Source organism: Xiphophorus hellerii, chromosome 22 (assembly GCF_003331165.1).
Source record: "Xiphophorus hellerii strain 12219 chromosome 22, Xiphophorus_hellerii-4.1, whole genome shotgun sequence".
In the NCBI taxonomy this organism is placed as follows: domain Eukaryota; kingdom Metazoa; phylum Chordata; class Actinopteri; order Cyprinodontiformes; family Poeciliidae; genus Xiphophorus; species Xiphophorus hellerii.
In genome coordinates this window covers 14271211-14290944 of record NC_045693.1, presented here as the reverse complement: position 1 = coordinate 14290944, position 19734 = coordinate 14271211, and the positions used below count along the sequence as shown (strand labels likewise).

Below are 19734 nucleotides of genomic sequence, written 5' to 3'. Positions count from 1 at the left end.
TTAATGCTATATATTACTTATGTTTGTCCAAATGAAGGAATGAAATTAGAGACGATGACGCCAACTTGCTGTTTATTTGTCACAACGCGGCTCTAGTCTGCAAACTTCATTATTACTCATATTTCTATAATCTCCCTTCAAATTCTTCTTTTATTCCCTTCGCGACGCAACTTCTCATTTGGATAGGCAGCCGGCCATTTAAGGAAACAATTTGTTTTCTCCGAAGAGCCTGTCAAAGTTTGTCAACTTTCATGAACATGTTCACTCTGTAACCTATCTAGAATTAGTCCATCTGCTCTTGTGCAAAAGTGTTCTTGCCTTTTTACTCTGGTCGAAATGAACGAATTAATTCTTTCAGTGGGTTTATTCCACGGAACACAAAATTAGCATGTGTAAATAAAACTCGATATAAAGAGTTACTGCGTGCTCGCTCGCTCAATTAAATGGCTTTCCTGGGTCAGCTGTGAAGATGGACACATGTTGTTTCACTAGTCTCAGAGCGAGCACCGCTGTGATGATGGGTTTAATGAAGCAGTTAACAGTCAGAATATGATCCCAGTGTGTCTGAACATGAGCATTGTGCAGTGTCAACACACGGCTCTGTTTGGGGGGTTTTTCATTGCTTTTCTCTTTTAATCGTCCTTAAAAAAAAAGAAAAGCACCCATACACTCGCATGCTCACGCACAATAAAGGTGCTCACACAAACCAACCTTGGCGCTGACTGTGGCGAGGCTCCGTGATATTAATGTTTATGTTAATTAGATCACACCAACAAATGATTACATTTGAACACAGGGTTATTGTAAGACTGTAGCCACTAGCTTGTTTTGCCCAGTGAATGCAATTTAACACAGATGTAATTGTGTGAATGCATTGTAATTGCATGAGGAAACAACAATGCCATTATGTATGTGTGCATTTGTTTGTTCGTGTTGGGGTGGGTGTGTGTGTGCAGTCTGAACCCAAACGAGTCACTGTGCTTTCCCTCTTTTTATTTGCAGCTGTTTTCACTCTGGTTTTCTTGCAGGAGTTCCTGTCCAACATGGAGTCGCATAGGCATCGAGGTCACAGTGTGTTTGAGAACATGAGGACGAACCACTTACAGGTAGGATATCATAGTTAAATGTGTTTCAGAGATGAAAATTGGAGTTTGACAAAATTATTTGTTCCCTTTTTGTCCCAGTTGCAAACCACCAAGTGGGAGCTTGTGAGCTCTCAGTGGTTGCATGTGGAGGCCGAGCTACTAAGAGAGCGAGCTGTATTTGGCCCTGGCCCTGGGGTGTTGTTGAGCCAAGACTGGGTGCAAGAATCTACGGAAGGACCAAAACGGACCAAGCTACGCATACGCAGAAAAGTCATGAGACAATCCAAACGGGTAAATCCTCTCAGATTAGAGAAGGAGATTTTACTCTGAATTTTATGACATGTACATTGCCTTGCTGCAGTATTCATACATGAATAACTTGGTGGGTTCTAAGTGACCAGCTTTGGTCTCATATAATTAGAGAAACTTCATCTACATGTTTATTGTGCCCCTACTTAGCTGGTAGAAAAATGTATATCTGTCTTCTTGTGGCTCCTGGCAGAGGCCAGATTCATAGCGTGGAAAGCTAAGAGACATCCTTTAAATATATTCTTCCACCTGAGGTGTGAACCTCTGTTGCTCCTCCAGAGTTACAATGGGGCTATTGGGTGCTTCTCTGATCAAAACTCTCCCTGCCTTGTGTGTCATCACCATGCACCTCATCCACATATCATCCACTTTGCAATCCTGCACTACTATGTGTTTATCTATCTCAAGTTCCAAAGAAATACATTGAGGATTATAAAAATAGTTGCAAGATGTGCTACATGTCATTAAAAATGTTTTTAATGCAGATTATGCCACTTTTAAATGTGACAAATGTTTTTCCTGCAGCTGCTGGGAGCACTGGGTTTCGGTCTAAAGTCTGAGGAGTCCAGTAGCAGATCAGATGGTGATGCAGGTAAAGATTATTTTGAATTGCTTGCATTCTGAAATTTCACCACAAGATGTCACTAAGTTCTACTAATTTTTCTGTTTAAATCTTAATTTCTGTCCTGGACACTCAGAATTTTTTTTTTTTTTCATAGAGCCAAAGATCTTGTGCGACTTTGATGCAGAGGGTAAAGAGGACGAAGCAGAGGGGGGACAAAGCCTGACGTTTTTCCCTGCTTTGAATGAGACACCGTCATTTGCCGAGGGTTTATCTGACCCTTTCACCCCTAAACCCTGCTCACACACACGAGACTGCCCTGACATGCGTATAGTCCTCCAAGAGCTGCACCCTGAAGAGAAGGTACCGTGGCACTGGGTGACGTTTTGGTCTCTCAGCTCTGAATAAAAGTAAAACTACTCCCCGCCCTTCCAACACTCACATTCATAATTATCTGATGCAGACGAAGGGATTCCAGTAGCTCAGCGCTGCTATCAGAATTTTATCTTTCCTCATTAGTTAAATATTTTAATGTTGAGGCTCAGCACAGCTCCCCTCATTGTTACAGCGAGTTAGAAACTACGCACATGTTGACAGGGCCCTCTGATCGCTCCGGCAACCAGCCGCGTCTTTTAATGTTTCTGACAGAAGTATTAATAAAAGCAGTAGGAGGTGATGCAAGCTGTCTTACATCCGCTTAGCGAGTGTGTGATGTGTGCTGGTGTGTCCTGTTGCCTTGCAGTTGTTCCGCGCTCGACTCCTGCTGAGCTTCTTGTCAAATGAACACAGTCATTAGCTCTGAAAAATGCACACACACTCACAACCGAACATTCACACAAAGGGAGACCCACTCATAATTAGCTTGCCAGCGCCAATAGTGTGATTATGACAATAATGTGTGTGGGGAGAAATCAATGGTCTGACATTAGGCTCTCAGTCAATAAAAGTCCTCCTTTTCCCTCCTCCTTCTACATCGCCGGCTAAATCGCTCGCAGGCTGATAGCGCGTATCTGTCTGGACCGCAGATAAGGAAATGAGTTTATTGTTATGTATTTAATTTTTGATGGCAATAAATTCAACTAGTTTAATCTGCTCATTATTGGTGACAGTTGGTGCTGACTGATGTCATCTACCATGATATAGCCTAGCGAAGACTCACTCACCTTGACTCCTCTTAAACACCTTCACATGATAAGTGACCGTATCCATCACAGCGTGTCTCTGTGTGTGCTTTAAGACAAGAGCTTCTGATCACTTATCAGCTTTACCATTGTGTGTGTGGCAGTGATTAATTCTCCTAATAATGCCCAGGCAGGACCTCCTCCTCGTCCAGTGTGTGGCTGCGTGTCTGGGGGTAGGGACCCTGATTTGATTAGTATAAATTGTGCGGGCCCTGCGGCTGTGTTGGAACCCCATATGTTTTTGCTTTTTTGGGGGGGTTGGGGGGTGCTTGTCTCCCAGTGGACTCGGTGCATGGAAACGGCCAGGTGCACGCACTCATTGTGAAATCAAGGGAGACAATGAAATTATCCACACATTATCACGATGCAGTTAGCATTAGCTGCAACCAGCGCTGAAAGCAGCATGTGGATTCACTGTGGCCGAGGGTGAAAAGGGGCCGGTACTTCTCCCCCTCATCAATCAGATCTGATAATGAAGTGTTCAATGGTGTCTTTTTAATAAGGATTAAAATATGTGATTAAAATGATCAATCAAGTAAAGCCTGAACCGATATCTGATATGTCATGCCCTGAGAGAATAATGCTGTGGTGTGTATGGAGTGTCTTATATAAGGCTTATATAATAAGCCTTATATAAGACATATATACTGGGGGTTCTTGTTGGCACCCCCAGTAAAGATTTGTGTGGAACATTAAAATAAATTATTACAGTTGTATAATCTCAAATTAATAATCCAACTTTCAATTTAAATACATTTACTTAACGTGAAAAAAAATCACTTGTTAAGAAGCACTTATTGTTAAAATCACTTTAAAATAAATGTGACTGAAACATCTATTCAATTTATGCTTTACTTTTTAAAGATAATCCAAGTTTCTAGACCTTCTAATTAGAAACACAGCTTCCTTGAGGTATGGATGTAACTTGCCTCATCCATACCTCTGTTTCTGGCAGCAGCTGGTCACTCAGTGAGACAAACGGTGAGGAGGAAGATAAGGAAGATAATGAATAAGATAAAAAAAAAACATTTCTGCTGCATCTTGGATTCATAAAATGTTTCACATGCCTACGATTGTTTGAGAGTAATACTAGGGAAAATCCTTTTCTGTCATACAACCACAAACATAAACATATGAAACTGTGTGATCTGTACAAATGAGACTAATATTGAGCCTTTCTGCCAACACTTTAGATGGGTTTAGGCTAAATCAAAGGTTGAGAATGTACAAAAGCAGCTCTTTCCCACAGTTGAGTATGGTTGAGAGTCCATGATGCTGGGGGCCAATTTCTCTTCCTGGGGACAGAAATAGGCTTTCAGGCTGATAGCGCCAGTAGTGACTCTAATATGTTGGAGTACGCTAGAACATTAACTCTTTATAATTGCAGAAGGCATTGAAGAAAAATCCAGTAGACTACCAGTAAAGTAAAACCAAAATAGGTTTTTCAATTGCATAATGATCTGGAACATTTGATCACATAAGTCATAATTGATCCACCAGATACATATTCAACTTTCTTTTATGACCATCTCACTTTTAATTCTAAATCATATAGTTATTTCTCTCTCTATGCTTCATTTTTGTGGCATGTTTTATGTTGAAGACATAAGTGTTTTTTTTGTTTTGTTTTTTTTTTTGTGGCTAAAAAGAGTTGTAAAAACTAAGTAGCAGGGGTGCCCATAATTGTTTAACTGGAGATTTGTGTTTATTTCCTAACAACATGGGCTACTTTAACAATGTTGTAAATTTACTCATATTAATAGTTGGATTATTTAGTTTCAGATTATGCAACTACAAAAAACATTTATTTTTTAGGCTTTATACACACATTTACAAGGGCTGCTGCTAACAAATGGTGTGCCTCTGTATGTTTCTTATCATGTAGATAAAGGCAAAGATGTGCGTGGTGATGGTGAGTGGCCTGAGGATGACAGAAGGTTTGCTTCTGTTTGGAAAGGAGAGTCTGCTGTTGTGTGAGGGATTCACTCTGAACTCCACTGGAGACGTTTGCTGCAGGAGACACCACCCAAGCAGGTACTGTCACCCTGTGAGGGCTGCACACTTTTCTTTGCTACAAAAAAAGGTAAATATGACATATTCTGTGTCTCCTTCTTCCAGTGTGAAGGATTCCTTTATTTCCACTGTGCTGAACAAAGAGCTTCCGTCAGCTACTTGCAGACGCTGGCTTTATGAGGATATCAAGGAGGCTCGCTTCATGCGGTTCCTTTTAGAGGTCAGCCATCAAATTAATCTCACAGATATTTTTGATATATAGCAGCTGCAGAAATTTAAACTAAAATGTAACCACTTGTTATACATGAATGCTTATTTAAATTAGAATATACTTTTCGAGGCTCGTCTGTCAGGTTAAAAGTAACTTTTGAAAATTACAACATTTAACCAGGCATTAGACAAACTTTTAAAAGAAACATGCAGTGAAGGAAACACAAAAAATTGCAGTCAATAGTATTCCTTCAAGCTTGTTTGCTGCTTTGCATTTTTTACATTTATACACATAAGCTTTTAATTAGAAACACAATACATAATCTACATATTATATCTATATGTATCTATATCCATTAGTTACCCCATTTTATATTATCTAATAGTTTATGACAAGATTAAAAGTAAATTAGAAATTAAAAAAGATTAGCTAAAAATAACAATGTGAATACATTGAAAAGAAATAAATAAATTTGCTAATTTTAAGGAGGACCTTTAAATCATACCTTTTGAGCTGTTCTATCAAAGGACTTTTTTTTACACTGAGACTGTATAAACTGTAATATTTGCAATCCAAACATTGCAGTTATTGCTTTCTGCTGGTTGAATGTTGTTTAAACCTGTTTTATTTTATTTCATATATTAAGGCAAATTGATTTATACATCACATTTCAGCAACAGGGCAACTCAAAGTTCTTTACCTGATTAAAAAGAAGTTTAAAAAAAAAACAAGCTAAATATTACATTGTAGAAGCGAAATAGAGGTAAGCAATGAGAGGCTGAAAAACATACTTTATTTATAATTTATTAATTTATAGTGTGTTTTTCCAGTTTTTATCAACCAGCAGCTCTAAACAGATGAGCTTTTAGACTTGATGTAAAATAACTCAGTTTTTATTTTTGCAGTTTTTTTAGAAGTTTGTTCCAGATTGGAAGAGCATAAAAACATAATGCTGTTTCTCCATGTTTGGTTGTGATTCTGAGCATGCAGGGCAGACATAAACCAAAAGATCTGAAAAGTTAGAGACTTCAGAGATGAATAAAAACATCTGTGCAGGAAATAAGTCAGAAGTCTGACTGGGCTACTCCAAAACATAATTATTACTTCCAGTTAGTAAAATTTTAAATATATATTTTAAACCTAAATCTGAAAGAGTTTAATTTGGGGCTTATCTGTATTTTTTATACTCTGTGATCTTGCATATTTAGCAGGAGCAGTAAATATGCAATGCCACAAATGCATAACATATAAACATAATATAATAAATGTTATCATATACATTTTACTGTCTCTTTCTGCTCAACTAGGACAATACTATTGAGATTTTCATGAAAAATGGACACTCTGCATTCCTCGTATTTATGAATAAAGACCATGTCTCTGCATATAAAAGGTAACTAATTTAGACTTACTGGATATTCGCCGATTTTTCAGCCAACAGTCTTTGACCTTTATTGTTTTTCTCTGGCTTCAGACTGAGCAGAGTGGTGCCGGCATTAAAAGGCAGAGCAGTTGCTGATGTCATCACTAATGCAAAGTAAGTGTAATCTTTTTATTTTTTTCCATGTAGATTTGTTTTACTGGCGTGATTTCCATTCGCTGTGGTGAGGGATACAGACTAAATGAGATTGCTACAAGGTGAAAGACTTGGTATCCATCTGGCTCAGATTGAGGTTGAAACTCAACAGCTTTACTTGGCTTATCAACTCTGTTTTATTTGTGTGAAAACATGAGGAAATTGTTGTGTAAAATAAAAGTACATAATTTAAACACACTAAGCATATCAGATTGTTTTTATTTGGGCTCTCTTCCATCATTTCTAATCGATGAAAAATTGAAATTGGCAGATGGTTGATCAGTTCACAGTTTCCTTCTGATTCTCCACTCATCCTGGGTGACTGCAGCCACTGAGTTCGGTGTCATCAACCCTGCAAATCTTTTCTTTTCCTCCTCACACTCTTCAGGCTTTTCAGGTATTTTCTCTTCTTTTCTTTCGTTTCTTAAAATTTCTCCTTCCTCTGCTTTACATTTTTGGAGGCATCCCTTGCACAAGGTGTTTTCATCCACCAGATACAGCTCCTCTTTCTCATCTAAGTTTTCCTCACTTTGGGCCTCGGTAATTGGATTTCTTTCCAAATTCAGCTTAATAAGGTTTTGAAGATTTGGCACAAACTCAGGTACTTCGGTGAAACAGTTATCAAACAGGCCTAATTCTTGGAGAACCTCTAACTGCTCCAAGGTGGAAGGCAATGCATCTATCTGATTTAGTCCAAGGTTGAGACTATTTAGGTTGCAGAGTAAACCCAGTGAGGATGGTAAACCAGCAGATGTTAAGCAGTTGTTTGCCAGGTTGAGGTGGGTAAGTCCAATCAGGCTACCTATGGACTCAGGCAGAGACTCCAGCTTGTTGCTGTGCAGATCGAGGCTTGTTAGCGAAATTAAGGCTCCCATAGCTTCAGGAAGTTTCTGGATCTGGTTTCGACTGAGGTCCAACTCATTCAGATCGCTCATCTTGAGGAGAAACCTTGGGACGGTGGTTAAGCCCATTTTGCTGAGTGCGAGTCTACGCTTTCCATCTTGGGTTATATTTATCGCTTTCTTGGCAAATTTCTTGAGTTCTTTTTCGGATCGGCTCCCTTTTATCTGGGATTGAAAAGATAAGAAAACAGATCAGTTCAGCCTTCTTTTTTTTTTTTTTTGACATTCGCTGCGAGAGGCTAGTTTACAATGCTTTAAAATAGTGCTGTGAAAAATTATTTACCCTCTAGAGATTTCCTATGATTTAGCTTTTTTTGTTGTACTTCTATGTTTGAGATCATTAAAACAATAGTTGATATTGAATGAAGATACAAATGATTCCATTTATGAAAAGAAAAAGCGATCAAAACCAATAAATCAAGAAGTAATTTAAATATAACTTGTCTCACAACATGAAGCAGGCTAACAAATTAAAGTGCAAAAAATATATTCAATAATAGATAGAAATGATGTCACCCCTAATCAATCTTAAAAGTGTTATAAAGCCATTTGTAAGGCTTTGCGACTGCTTTTGAACTGTACTGAAATGGAGAAACAGTAGTGAACCTTCCCAGGAGTGACTGGCCTAAAAAGAGTTCCCCAATATCCTGTCAATGTTTCATTCAGGAGGTTAGAAAAAACAACATCTAGACATCTTCAGGCCTCACTGGGCTCTGTGAAGGTCAGAGCCCATGATTCAACATGAAGAAAGAGACAGAGTAAAAAAGTTGCATCACAGAGCAAGTTCCAACACAAAGGCCCATCTATAGTTTTCCAAAATGTAACACTGATGATTGCCAAGACATTTGACATGTTTGTAACTCTATAGATTCTTATTTCCTAACAGATGAAATCATCATATTACAATCAATCAATCAATCAAATTTTATTTATATAGCACATTTCAGCAGCAAGGCATTTCAAAGTGCTTTACATCATAACAAACACAAAAACACAAACTCATGCAACATAGAAACAACAATCAAAACATGATATTAAGTCAAGTGCCATCATTAAATTCGTAACTGATTACGTTTCGAATACAATTCTAAACAGGTGGGTTTTTAGTCGAGATTTAAAGGCGAGATTTACAACTGCTTTTTTTATCTACCAAACTTATGTAAATTTGTTATTAAAATGTCTTTGGTGACCTTAAACATTTCAACGTAACCAAAAAAAGCTAAAACCGAAGAAATTAATAAGTGGACACATACTTTTTTCCCCCCATAACGCTCTCCGATCTACAGCATCATGCAGTAATTTAGGAAATGGACGTGTTCTGTGTATGTTAAGGTGTAAGTATGCATGTGTGAGGCTGATGTGATTTATTCAAGACAAGGGCCTATGTATGGCCTGGGGCAGTGGGGAAAGCATGCACTCTGAGGAATGAGAACTTGAGCAGCGTGTGTGTCACAGTGTTGTGTCTGCATTAGAGTGTGCTCACCCTCGGTTGCCCATGGGGGTATTTAAGAGCACGACTCTCTAATTAAGGCTAATGCAGGGGAACAATAGGAGCGAGGCGACAGCAAGGAAACACACGAGCGCTGATGTTCTCTCCACTCAACTGATTTAGTTTTTTGGCTCTTTTTGAGAAAGGAAAATAAAACGTGTGTGTATTTTTGATGGACAACCATGCAATGTGCTATATGTGTGTTTGTGTACACAAAGAGTAAAATCAGGACTTTGATAAATGATAGTTTTGGAGTGTTGGGAGTGTAATGAGGGCTTTGCTCTTCTCCCCTCCCTGTCTAAAAGAGCAAGGTGTGTTTCTGTTTGTGTCTGCGTAACACCCCAAGGCCCTCTCTCGCCTCATTCATCATCCTCAGGATGAGAGAGGTTATCTGCTGGTGCTTGTTCTTATTATAACCTCCTATAGGAAACTATTGCATGAAATTATTGCCTCCAATTAGATAACACATACCGAGCCAAATGCAATGATTGATTTAGTGTAGAGCTACAAAATAATTTTATCGATGTTAGGTGGTGGATACATTTAAAATACACACACACCATTTAAACACATTTGTTTTTTATAGTTGAAACGTAATATTTAAAGTGTTTAAAAACAATTTTTTTACTGTTTGCCTGGCATTAAATCAGACTAAAATTTTCTTTTTTCAATTTAATTAAGATAATCAAAATTGTTTCCATTTGATAAATGTCAGAATAATAAGTTTTGGCATTTTAATTCTTGCTTTCTTTAATTCTAGGTTTCCTTCCATAAACCTTTTCACATTAGTTTGCTTGAATATCACATGAGACAGAAGTGATATACCTGAGTCACATTTGAAGGCCATAGTGATCTGCACGCATATTCTGAGTTCAGAGTTTCGTAATGGCCAATTTAAAACATTGACCTTGTTGTCCTTTATTTCACTTTGTAGGCATCGAGCCAGTATGCTTACGGTCACTGTCCATTTGACAGTGGACAGTGAAAGATTTGAAAGATCTATTTTTGCCCAAACTTAAACCTTTGGGCTGATGTCTGATAAAGCTTCAGTATTTCTGCTCAAGGTTCTCTCATCAGGATGTCATCATTTTTTCTTGATTTCCCCTGGATGAGCTGGATCCAGGGGAGAATAGGATCTAGTTGTAACCTGGATCCTGTTCCTTCTACATCGAAACACTCACACACTTTTATGCTGCCACACCCATACCTCATTGATGGGATGGTGTTCTAAAGTTTTCAAGCTTCCCTCTTTTTCCTCCAAATCTAACAATATTTATTATAGCTAACTTCTTCAGTTTTAGTTTAACCAGACCACATGGCATGTCTCCAAAATTTAAGGACACATTTGCAAACTATAACCTAGCTTTTCATTTTCCTTTTAAAGTAAAACTCACCCCAAATCAACCATTTTTGTTGATAAACTCTCTAAGATTATATCTTTATGTTTTTGTGTGAATTTCGAATTTTTGTGCATTATTTGGCCTAAAACCGTCTCCCTTTAGTCAACCGACTCTTAGGCAGTAGAATCTAACTATTGGTTGCAGTGTTACAGCTTGGTACAACTTCGTCTCATCCTCGTGTTTGAGTATAAAAGCACAGCGCTCCCTGACAAAGTGGATATGTTTACAACAGTGCTTCTTTCTCTATGATCACAACCCCATTTACCCCCTCCATTCATCCCCACACTTAGCCGTGTTTATTGGCTTTTTTTTGTACTTACCATACTGTAGCTGCTTTTTTTCCACTATGTTGTTAAGCTTGATCAGATTTTGTTTTAGTGGTCAAACTAACCTTGGTCTTTGTTTTTGTAAGCGATCCTTGTAAATGTTGCAAAAATAGTTCGTACAGTACTCACTAATCCTTTCAAAGGGACATATAACAGTTTGCATACTGAGCCTTCTTTCCCCAAACCAAGAAAGATTTTTCTTGTTTATTACTGTTGCTTAGCAACTGAGGTGCTTTGACTTTATGGTCCTGTTACTAGCCCACAGAGAAGGAGGAGATTTCAGAAACAGTGGACCACTTTTACAATTTGGATTAGATGTGTTTGGATAGTTGTTTCAGAAATAATGAAATGTTCAGCGTTGTTGCCATTTGATATAGATGCTTTTTCAAGCTAGTTGCATATCCTGATAAAATAATTTTTAAGTGGGTAAATTCTACACTTTTTGGAAGATTTTTTGTTGTTGTAATGTGAGCTTTTATCTGACTGAAAGATGGAACAAAAATGAATGATATAAAAAGACTAGAAAATTCCAGAAGAAATTTAACCAGGGCCTGCCAAAGTGTGCCCGTCAGTTGGAAACCAGCAATTTGATGCTAAAAATCAATGGTAAGCTTAGCTAAATTGTAGTGAGTAACATGTGGAGAGTCACAAGTATGTTGACTAACATGGACTTGCACCATTCAGTTTCATTTCATATTTGTTTTCTAAGCTGTGAAGTAGGAGATCCTTTGACTGTGCAAGTCAATCCACTTTAGCTGAACTCACCTCCATAACTGTTCTTAAAGCTTTGTACACTGTCTCTGTTTCCTGAGTCTCACATCGATTTTCTGCTGCTGCTTCTGAACTCTGGCCTGGTTACATTAAAATTCTTGCTGCCAGGCAACAGAGCATGCAAAGGAAACCTGTGCTGGTAAGGGCTGTTCAGTACTCACTCTGTTGCTAATTCAAAGTGTTTGCTTTTATTGTTCTTTAGAAAGACTCCAGTGGTTGAAAAGACAGCCCTTGTTAAATGGCAGGTAATGTAAAAAGCATAATGTTGTGCTCAAAAATGCATTACATCCTCACTAAATGGCAGAGTATTATTCATTGTGGTATTTAGAAAGTTTTATGTTGTGTGTTTTCCTTCTAGAAAGGCGAGATGAGCAACTTTGAGTATTTGATGCACCTGAACACTATTGCCGGGAGGACATATAATGACTTGATGCAGTATCCGGTTTTCCCCTGGATCCTGGCTGACTATCAGTCAGAGGTAGAATCCCACACATGTTTTAGACCAGAGGTCTGCAACCTGTGGCTCTTTAACCAAATGCAAAACTTCAGCCTTTCTGCTTTGGTCCCCTGAAACTTTGAGCTGAATTGACACGAACTCTTAACAATGTTTTAAGATCAAGTGCTGTTGTTATTCAAATTTTCTGAGAAAGAGATGTTTTTTAAATAACCCCAAGTCGTAATCACCAAAATAACTTAAATGAATGCTTAAAACATATTGAGTATTGTTAGAAAAATTATGTTTTGTTGTTATTCTTGCATAAGTAGTTACCAGTTTGCTCTTCATTTATAGGTTAATTATATGTGTGAGACAGAGCTAACCTTTCTTTAACCCTTAAAACATGTTCTTTGAAGATGGTCTTCTGAGAGTTTTCCCTAGTCGTAAACCTGTGTTTGTTTATACTCTGTGCCCCCTACGTAGAGATTCCTTAGTCGTAAAACTGCGTTTGTTATGTGTTAGTTCCTGAGTGACTGCTGAAAATCTACAAACTCAAACGTTGTCTGTGGTTCTTTCTTTGTATTTTAGGTACACAAAAATACCTATCAGTATTTCAAGAATCTACATGAATTTCTGAGATATTTAAGTACATTTTATGAAAGTTTTTAATTAGATTCTAAAAAAAAACTTTTTTCTTTGAAAAGCATGACAGCCCAAAAATTTATGTATAAAAAGGGAAAATCTGAAATAAGACCTGACTTTTTACTTGTTGTAGACAAGTGTAAATGTTGTAGACTGTCTTACACATTTTCATCGTGCAATGGATTAAAGATTTTTTTTTTAATCCCTGACCTCAACAGACACTAGATCTGTCAAATCCCACAACTTTCCGTGACTTGTCCAAGCCAATGGGAGCCCAGACAGAGAAAAGGAAACAGATGTTTATGGAGAGATATGATGAGGTGGAAAACGCTGGGGATGAAGGTATCTTGGCTTCTTTTCATTTTTAAAGCCTACCATTTAAAAGTTTTATTTTTAAAAAAATGATCTCACTGTTCTAATATGTTTCTCTCTCAGTGGCAGATATGTCAGCACGTTGCCACTACTGCACCCACTACTCGTCTGCCATCATTGTGTCCTCCTTCCTTGTAAGGATGGAGCCTTTTTCACACACTTTCCAGGCTCTTCAGGTGAGACCAGACAGACCAGTGAATGAAAATTTTAATATTTGGTATGTTTTAACACCTGGCTTAAACAAATGAGTTATTAGCAAGCTTCTGCAGAACCTAATGACAGACTTAATAATAATTCAACTATTTCATTCATCTCTGCTGGAACAAACATGCGAAACAATGTATCCATCTCCTTTCACTTCACAGTTTTTCCCAAAGAAATACACTGAAATTTGATTATTTTGTGACAAAATGTGAAAAGGAATAGGAGATGAAGAGCTGAAGGACACACTACTCTCTTTGAAAATGAATTGGCATTTTAACAAAAACGGCATAAAATGTTGGTATTATTCTTAAAGGAATAACTATGTACTGACTTAGTGTCATACACCATATGACAGTAAGTCATACTGTCTGTGATGGACCGAGTTAAAAACAGGAGGAGTCACAGGACATATTAGAAAAATAGAGTTTTTTATTTTAACCCAAAGATTATAAATAACAAAAAATAAACTGAGCTCATAGAAGAGGTCAAAGAAACAAAACTGAACTCAGGCAAAAAATGTAAACAAACTGGCTGCACAAACAACATAACTGACCTAACAAAGAACACACATCCTGACACACAGGGGTTTATATACTGGCTGATCAGACCAATTAAGACACAATAGGGGTAACTAAACAGAATACAATTACAAATAACACAAAACAAATAACAGTACAGCTAAGTTTGGCTAAACTAAAGACCCAAAACTGAAAATCAAAAATATTAAACTTTAAATACTAATATTTACTTAAATACAAAACTTATCTAAAGAAGGAAACTACAAATTCCCCCTGCCAGCAGGAACTAGTGGTGCAGTCCAATCAGCATGTAAACCTGCTGAGCCCTGGCCCCCATCCTTTGTCTGGTAACTCCAAGGCAGGTAAGTACCGGTGGGAAAACAAACAGAATTAATCTTAAGCAAACAAAATTAATTTTAAGTTGATATAAATACATATGTTAACTAAATGTGCGTGCTAACAAATAGAACAAATGCATTCAAATCAACTAATAAATGTTTTTATTGAAACTAAAGTGTTGTTGTGTTTGTATGAAAAAATAAACTGTGCATAAAAAGAGTTACCGACATCAGAGTGTGGCCATGGATTTGGCCATCACACTGTCATATGACTTATTGTCATACTGTTTTGTCTTGATTCGTCTTACATGTGAAGAAAGTCTGTACTAAGTTGTCTTCAGTTACCCACAGGAAACAAAGAGCTCTGGATTCTCATTGACATTCATCATTGTCATTTTTAAACTTATTTTCCAACATTATTGAGCTAATACCGTGGATCTAATATCAGCTGTTTTCAGTGTACTTTTTTGATGTGAAAGCAAATTATAGAGAGATTTTTAATATATATGCAAATAATTACAAACAGCACATAAAAGGAAGCCAATCCAAATGGCCACAGATGTTGGCAATTTACAATCGAGCATCCAGTTGATTATAATGAAAAGGCATGCATATTTGATAGTCTGAATAAAGCAATAAAGATGTTCATCTGGTGAACTGGGATGCCTTTTTGTCTTCTAAAGCACATAACAGGCGTGCAGTAATATCCATAACTGAATTTGCATCTTTAACTGAGTTTACTGCTGTATATGCTATTTTCATTCATTGAGGTAATTGTTTTATTTCAAATTACATTCCCTCTCATGAGATCTGCACTGAAATTATGGAATTTTACATTATTATGAAAAGCTTTTTTCTTATAGCGGGAAATATCCATGTAAAATATGGTTCACTGAATAAAATTAGATTTTATTTTTTTCAGCACGCTTGTCGAAAAGTTGAGCCCAGAAGTGTGCTGAGAATCTGACAGTGATGTTTTTCATTCTGCTGCAGGGAGGGTTTGACATCCCTGAGCGGATGTTCTTCAGTGTAAAGAAAGAGTGGGAGTCAGCGTCCAGAGACAACATGGGAGATGTCAGAGAACTGATCCCGGAGTTCTTCTACCTACCTGACTTTCTGCTCAACTCCAACCACATCCTTCTTGGTCAGCAGCCAAATCCTTCTCTGTATCTATATTATAAATTGCCAAAAGTGAAAAAATTAACATCACTTTTTCATAATTATGGAATCCAAAAAGTTCAAAACATTTGTTGCTATAAATATCTGAACTTGTTTGCAGATGTTTAATGACAAATATCACAATTTTGAGTTTCTACCGTCAGTATTTTGGCTCACTTATTTTTCCCAGTTTTTTGGTTATTTGTTCAATGTGTTTTCACAATAATATTTGTAAAATGATGATTAAAAAAACTTAAAGTCCCATCTCTCCACTCCTGGACCTGTGAGGTGGTAAATATTCATGAAATTACCCCCGTAAGCATATTTATGGAGCATACATAAAAGAACCGTCACATAATGCAATTTCACACTTACATGTATGAAATTTTTATATTTTAAGTCACATGGATCCAAGACTGCAGCAAGCGTATTCCATAAGTGAAGTTTTGAGAAATATTTCAGGAGAGCCACAAATTGTGTCAATTTTGTCAGTTTGATTCAGAATTGAATAGAATTTCTTTTCAAGATTGAGATCAGACATGATGCCACGAAGCCATTGAGCCTGGGCGGGTGGAGCAGCAGTCCTCCATCTCAGTATTAAGGCACATGTGACCAAGATAATAAATAATGTATCTTCATCTTTCTTAACCACTGTTACAAACTTTATAACACTTGTTGCTAATGAGCTTAAAACAGCATGACTACGCAGCATCAAAGACAGATGTGCTTATTTGTATTTAACGAGCTTCATTGGGAGGAAATGTTTTATATCTGTTGCATACAGGGGGAAAACATCAAGTTTGTTATATACTACACTGAGCTGATTAAGACACTTTACAAGACAAACAGATCCAATTTATATACAACTAAGCAGATTAGCTCTGAGCCAGTAGTGCAAGCTGTGAAGACAGAGTACAAATAGTTACTGGGAACAATAACTCCTGCAATGATTTTGTCTAGGAGAGAGACAAGATTAAACACAGAAACATGTGGCCAAGGCGATCATTTACAAAGGAAATTGATATTAACAGCAGAAGGGCAGCCAGTGGGCCCCCTGGAGGAAGGTATCACAGAAACATCAGGCCAGGTGTAACCTCTATGAAGACAGAAAACAGAGAAATAACATAAAATTAATTATATATTTTTTTAAAGAAAGTTGCAAATGCTGTTTTTTAACCTCTGTTTTCTAAAACAAAAACTGTAATAATAGTAGCACTATTATCAAATTATCAAAATATGCTAGATTTCCAGGATTTATTTGCTGCATTTCATTTGTAGACTTAAATGCATTGCAATGATGTTACTTTGACTTTGGAAACCATTGTCCAACGTTTTGTAGCATGTTTCGTCTGAAGGGGTGTACATGTGCAATTTGGATGTTGTGTGAAAGCTCTGGTAGTCAAGTTGCAGAAAATCCATGACAGATTGGCTTAGCTGTTGGTCAAATTGTTTATGCTACGGTGTTAAATCTGTAGGAAGAACATTTGGGAGCATTATTTATAGTCAAAAATACTTTAGTATAATGGATTTTTAAGATTGAGCAGTGCCACGTGGTATTGGTGTAAAGCTAGGGGTCTGGAAAAGGAACATTATACTCATTATTTAGTTTGGCGAATCTGTTAATCTTTTAAAGGCCTTGGGAGCCTTTCTAGAGTACATGGCATTATTTACTCTCTGAAATGCCAGGAGATTTTAGATACGTCTACCAACCTCCACCAGTAAACTGTGGAGGACAATGATCCCAAACATATGGTCAAACTACGACAGAGATGGTTCACCAGACACATAATCAACCTCTTTCCATCAACATCATAGAACTCAAATCTAAATCCAACAAAGATGGGATGAGCAAAGAAGAACTGTACAAAGACTTAACAGCAGTAATGCCAACATTGCTGTTTAAAGTTATAGCTGTATTTTTCCCTCCTCTAAATCATTCTATTCACATTAAACTCCTCCTAAAGAAAATAGTCAATAGGAGTTTAGTCTTCTACAATAAAAGTTTAATTTATTAGAGTACTTTTTTACATCTTCACCTGGGTTACTAATAAATGTGGCTAGCTCTGCATGTATTAGGTTCTACTGCATTGCAACTTTATCCAGTAAGACTCGCATGAGATGGGGAACAAAAATCCAAAATATTTCTGTACAGTTTAAACTAAATGTTCTTTCCATACATTTTTGGAAATTCTCTATTGGCAACAGACTGTTTTTATCACATTGTTTTTAAAGCTCCACAGCTTGCAGGGAAGTTGCCTCAGTTTGATGCGATATATCCATATGTTTTCAGGTTGTATGGAGGACGGTACTGCTTTGGGAGATGTGGAACTGCCTCCATGGGCCAAAGGTGACCCCCAGGAGTTCATTAGGATCCATCGAGAGGTCAGTAACACCTGACCTCACTAGGTTTCCCTGCTCCAATTGGTCAGTCTGACCAGTTCTAAGCGGGATGTTTCCCACAAGGCCTAATGTTTGCCAATACTGTCTGATTTATTTAGACAGAAGGTTCACTGTTTTGGTATCTCTAAACAAATATCCGCTGTGCACATGACAGCATAACTGTTTGCCTTCATTCTTTCAGCTACAATATGTGAGTTTTTCATAGCAGTCATTGTCTTATTCTTTAGATTCTTTCAGCTGTTGTGTCTCATTGATATCTGTGCTGTTCTCAAACATAAAGCCTAGTTTTCTTTTTCCTTTCCAAGAAACTGCATAAATAGCCATGTTAGGTTCGGATTATGACAGCATGCCTATTTAAAGTGATTCATGCAGGCACAAGACTTTCTCTTTTTCATAAGGCCATTATTTCAGCCAGTTGTTAATGAGCTGAATGTTCCCTGTGTTCTCTGTCAGCCTCCTGTTTTCTTTCCCTGTGTGGAGGTTTCTGTGTTTCTTTGTCGCTCTAATTTCTTTAGTGTGACCCTCCCTTTTTTCATTCCTTGGGCATCTATGATGGTTATCACTCTGTAATCTACTGAACTTCCCATATTCCCTACATTTTCATAAAATTAGTGACTTCAAAAGATTGTGATTTTTTTCTTCCACAGACAAATTAACTCAGGACAAAATATCCTTGTTGTAATGTTTTGTTTTTCACGATGGGTTTATTACAGCAAGGATGTAGCTGCCCACATAATGCCCACTTTCCCTTATTAACTCTTTCAAACCAATCTCTGGCTAATTCCCCCCAAATCATTCTCTAATTCTAGTATATGGATAAGCTCATAACACAGCTCTACAATCTTCTGTTTCTGAACTTCTAAATTGACTTTAGGAAGAAATCATTGTGCACCTGAATAGCATTATCACCTGTGCAATCTGAAAGAAGTTTTGCATTTTGCAAACTTTGATACTACCAGTTTCAGTGGTGGTTCTTATTCAACAATGGCAATTGTAGTTGCAACACAAATCTGAACTTCTGTAATATTGTCTAACTAGTCGTTTCTTCTGCTCTAACTGCTGTTGCGTTTTCACTAGGCCCTAGAAAGTGACTATGTGAGTTCTAACCTCCACCTGTGGATCGACCTGATCTTTGGATACAGACAACAAGGTCCGGCGGCAGTGGAAAGTGTCAATACGTTCCACCCTTATTTCTACGCCCAGAGAGGCCGACAAGATGCAAAAGACCCCATGATAAGGAGCACTATCTTAGGCTATGTCAGCAACTTTGGCCAGATTCCCAGACAGGTAACATTGCAATATATTTGCTTATGTGCTACATGTTTTAATATATGCATAATATTGTCCTTTCTTAGAAAACTTTGTAGTAAATAGTCTGTATATTTCCCATAGCTTTTCACCAAGCCTCATGCCCCTCGCAGTGGCTCTAAGAAAGATGGATTGACTCCCTCTCATCCAACTCCATTTTTTTTCAACCTGGATACACTGAGGACACCTGCACAACCGTTCAGAGGTACAGCTTCACCATTACAGAAGGGTTGGATGGGATGTAAGATGTAGGAGCGTAATGTATTCAGGTAAAAGTTCCTGTTACTACAAATACTGTGCCTTCTTTTGCGTCTGGGGAGATTACTTTTTAATTCTCATCATTTGCTTTTAAAGTAATAAAAAAGGTCCTAAAACAAACGCTTTGGCACTCTTGTCTATGTTCAGTAATTTCCTTTGGGTGCAAATCAGATTTTTCGGATGTTTGCAGCAGCTCAAATTTCAGCAAACCATTAAATTTTGACTTACAGAGAGCACCCACAAACATCCAGATGCAACTTGTATAACAGCAGTGT

At 37.5% G+C, this 19734-nt stretch overlaps 1 protein-coding gene across 5 annotated transcripts in view; it reads left to right on the top strand.

Annotated features, from left to right (window-relative positions):
* wdfy4 (WDFY family member 4) overlaps positions 1 to 19734 on the top strand; it is a 53962-nt gene that overhangs the window by 26300 nt on the left and 7928 nt on the right. For 4 of the 5 annotated variants that reach the window (XR_004337862.1, XM_032553484.1, XM_032553485.1 and 1 more), the window contains exons 42-57: positions 1029 to 1106; positions 1185 to 1376; positions 1920 to 1986; positions 2114 to 2319; positions 5023 to 5171; positions 5256 to 5370; positions 6669 to 6754; positions 6836 to 6898; positions 12028 to 12070; positions 12184 to 12303; positions 13122 to 13245; positions 13339 to 13451; positions 15329 to 15479; positions 17784 to 17875; positions 18971 to 19180; positions 19286 to 19406. Coding sequence is in view for 3 of the 5 variants with exons in the window: in XM_032553484.1 (XP_032409375.1) it covers positions 1029 to 1106; positions 1185 to 1376; positions 1920 to 1986; positions 2114 to 2319; positions 5023 to 5171; positions 5256 to 5370; positions 6669 to 6754; positions 6836 to 6898; positions 12028 to 12070; positions 12184 to 12303; positions 13122 to 13245; positions 13339 to 13451; positions 15329 to 15479; positions 17784 to 17875; positions 18971 to 19180; positions 19286 to 19406 (1930 nt within the window). In the remaining 2 variants the exon portion in view is untranslated. Of the gene's footprint in view, positions 1 to 1028; positions 1107 to 1184; positions 1377 to 1919; positions 1987 to 2113; positions 2320 to 5022; positions 5172 to 5255; positions 5371 to 6668; positions 6755 to 6835; positions 6899 to 7208; positions 7335 to 12027; positions 12071 to 12183; positions 12304 to 13121; positions 13246 to 13338; positions 13452 to 15328; positions 15480 to 17783; positions 17876 to 18970; positions 19181 to 19285; positions 19407 to 19734 lie in introns of those variants that run through there. The other variant, XR_004337863.1, reaches the window with a different exon arrangement.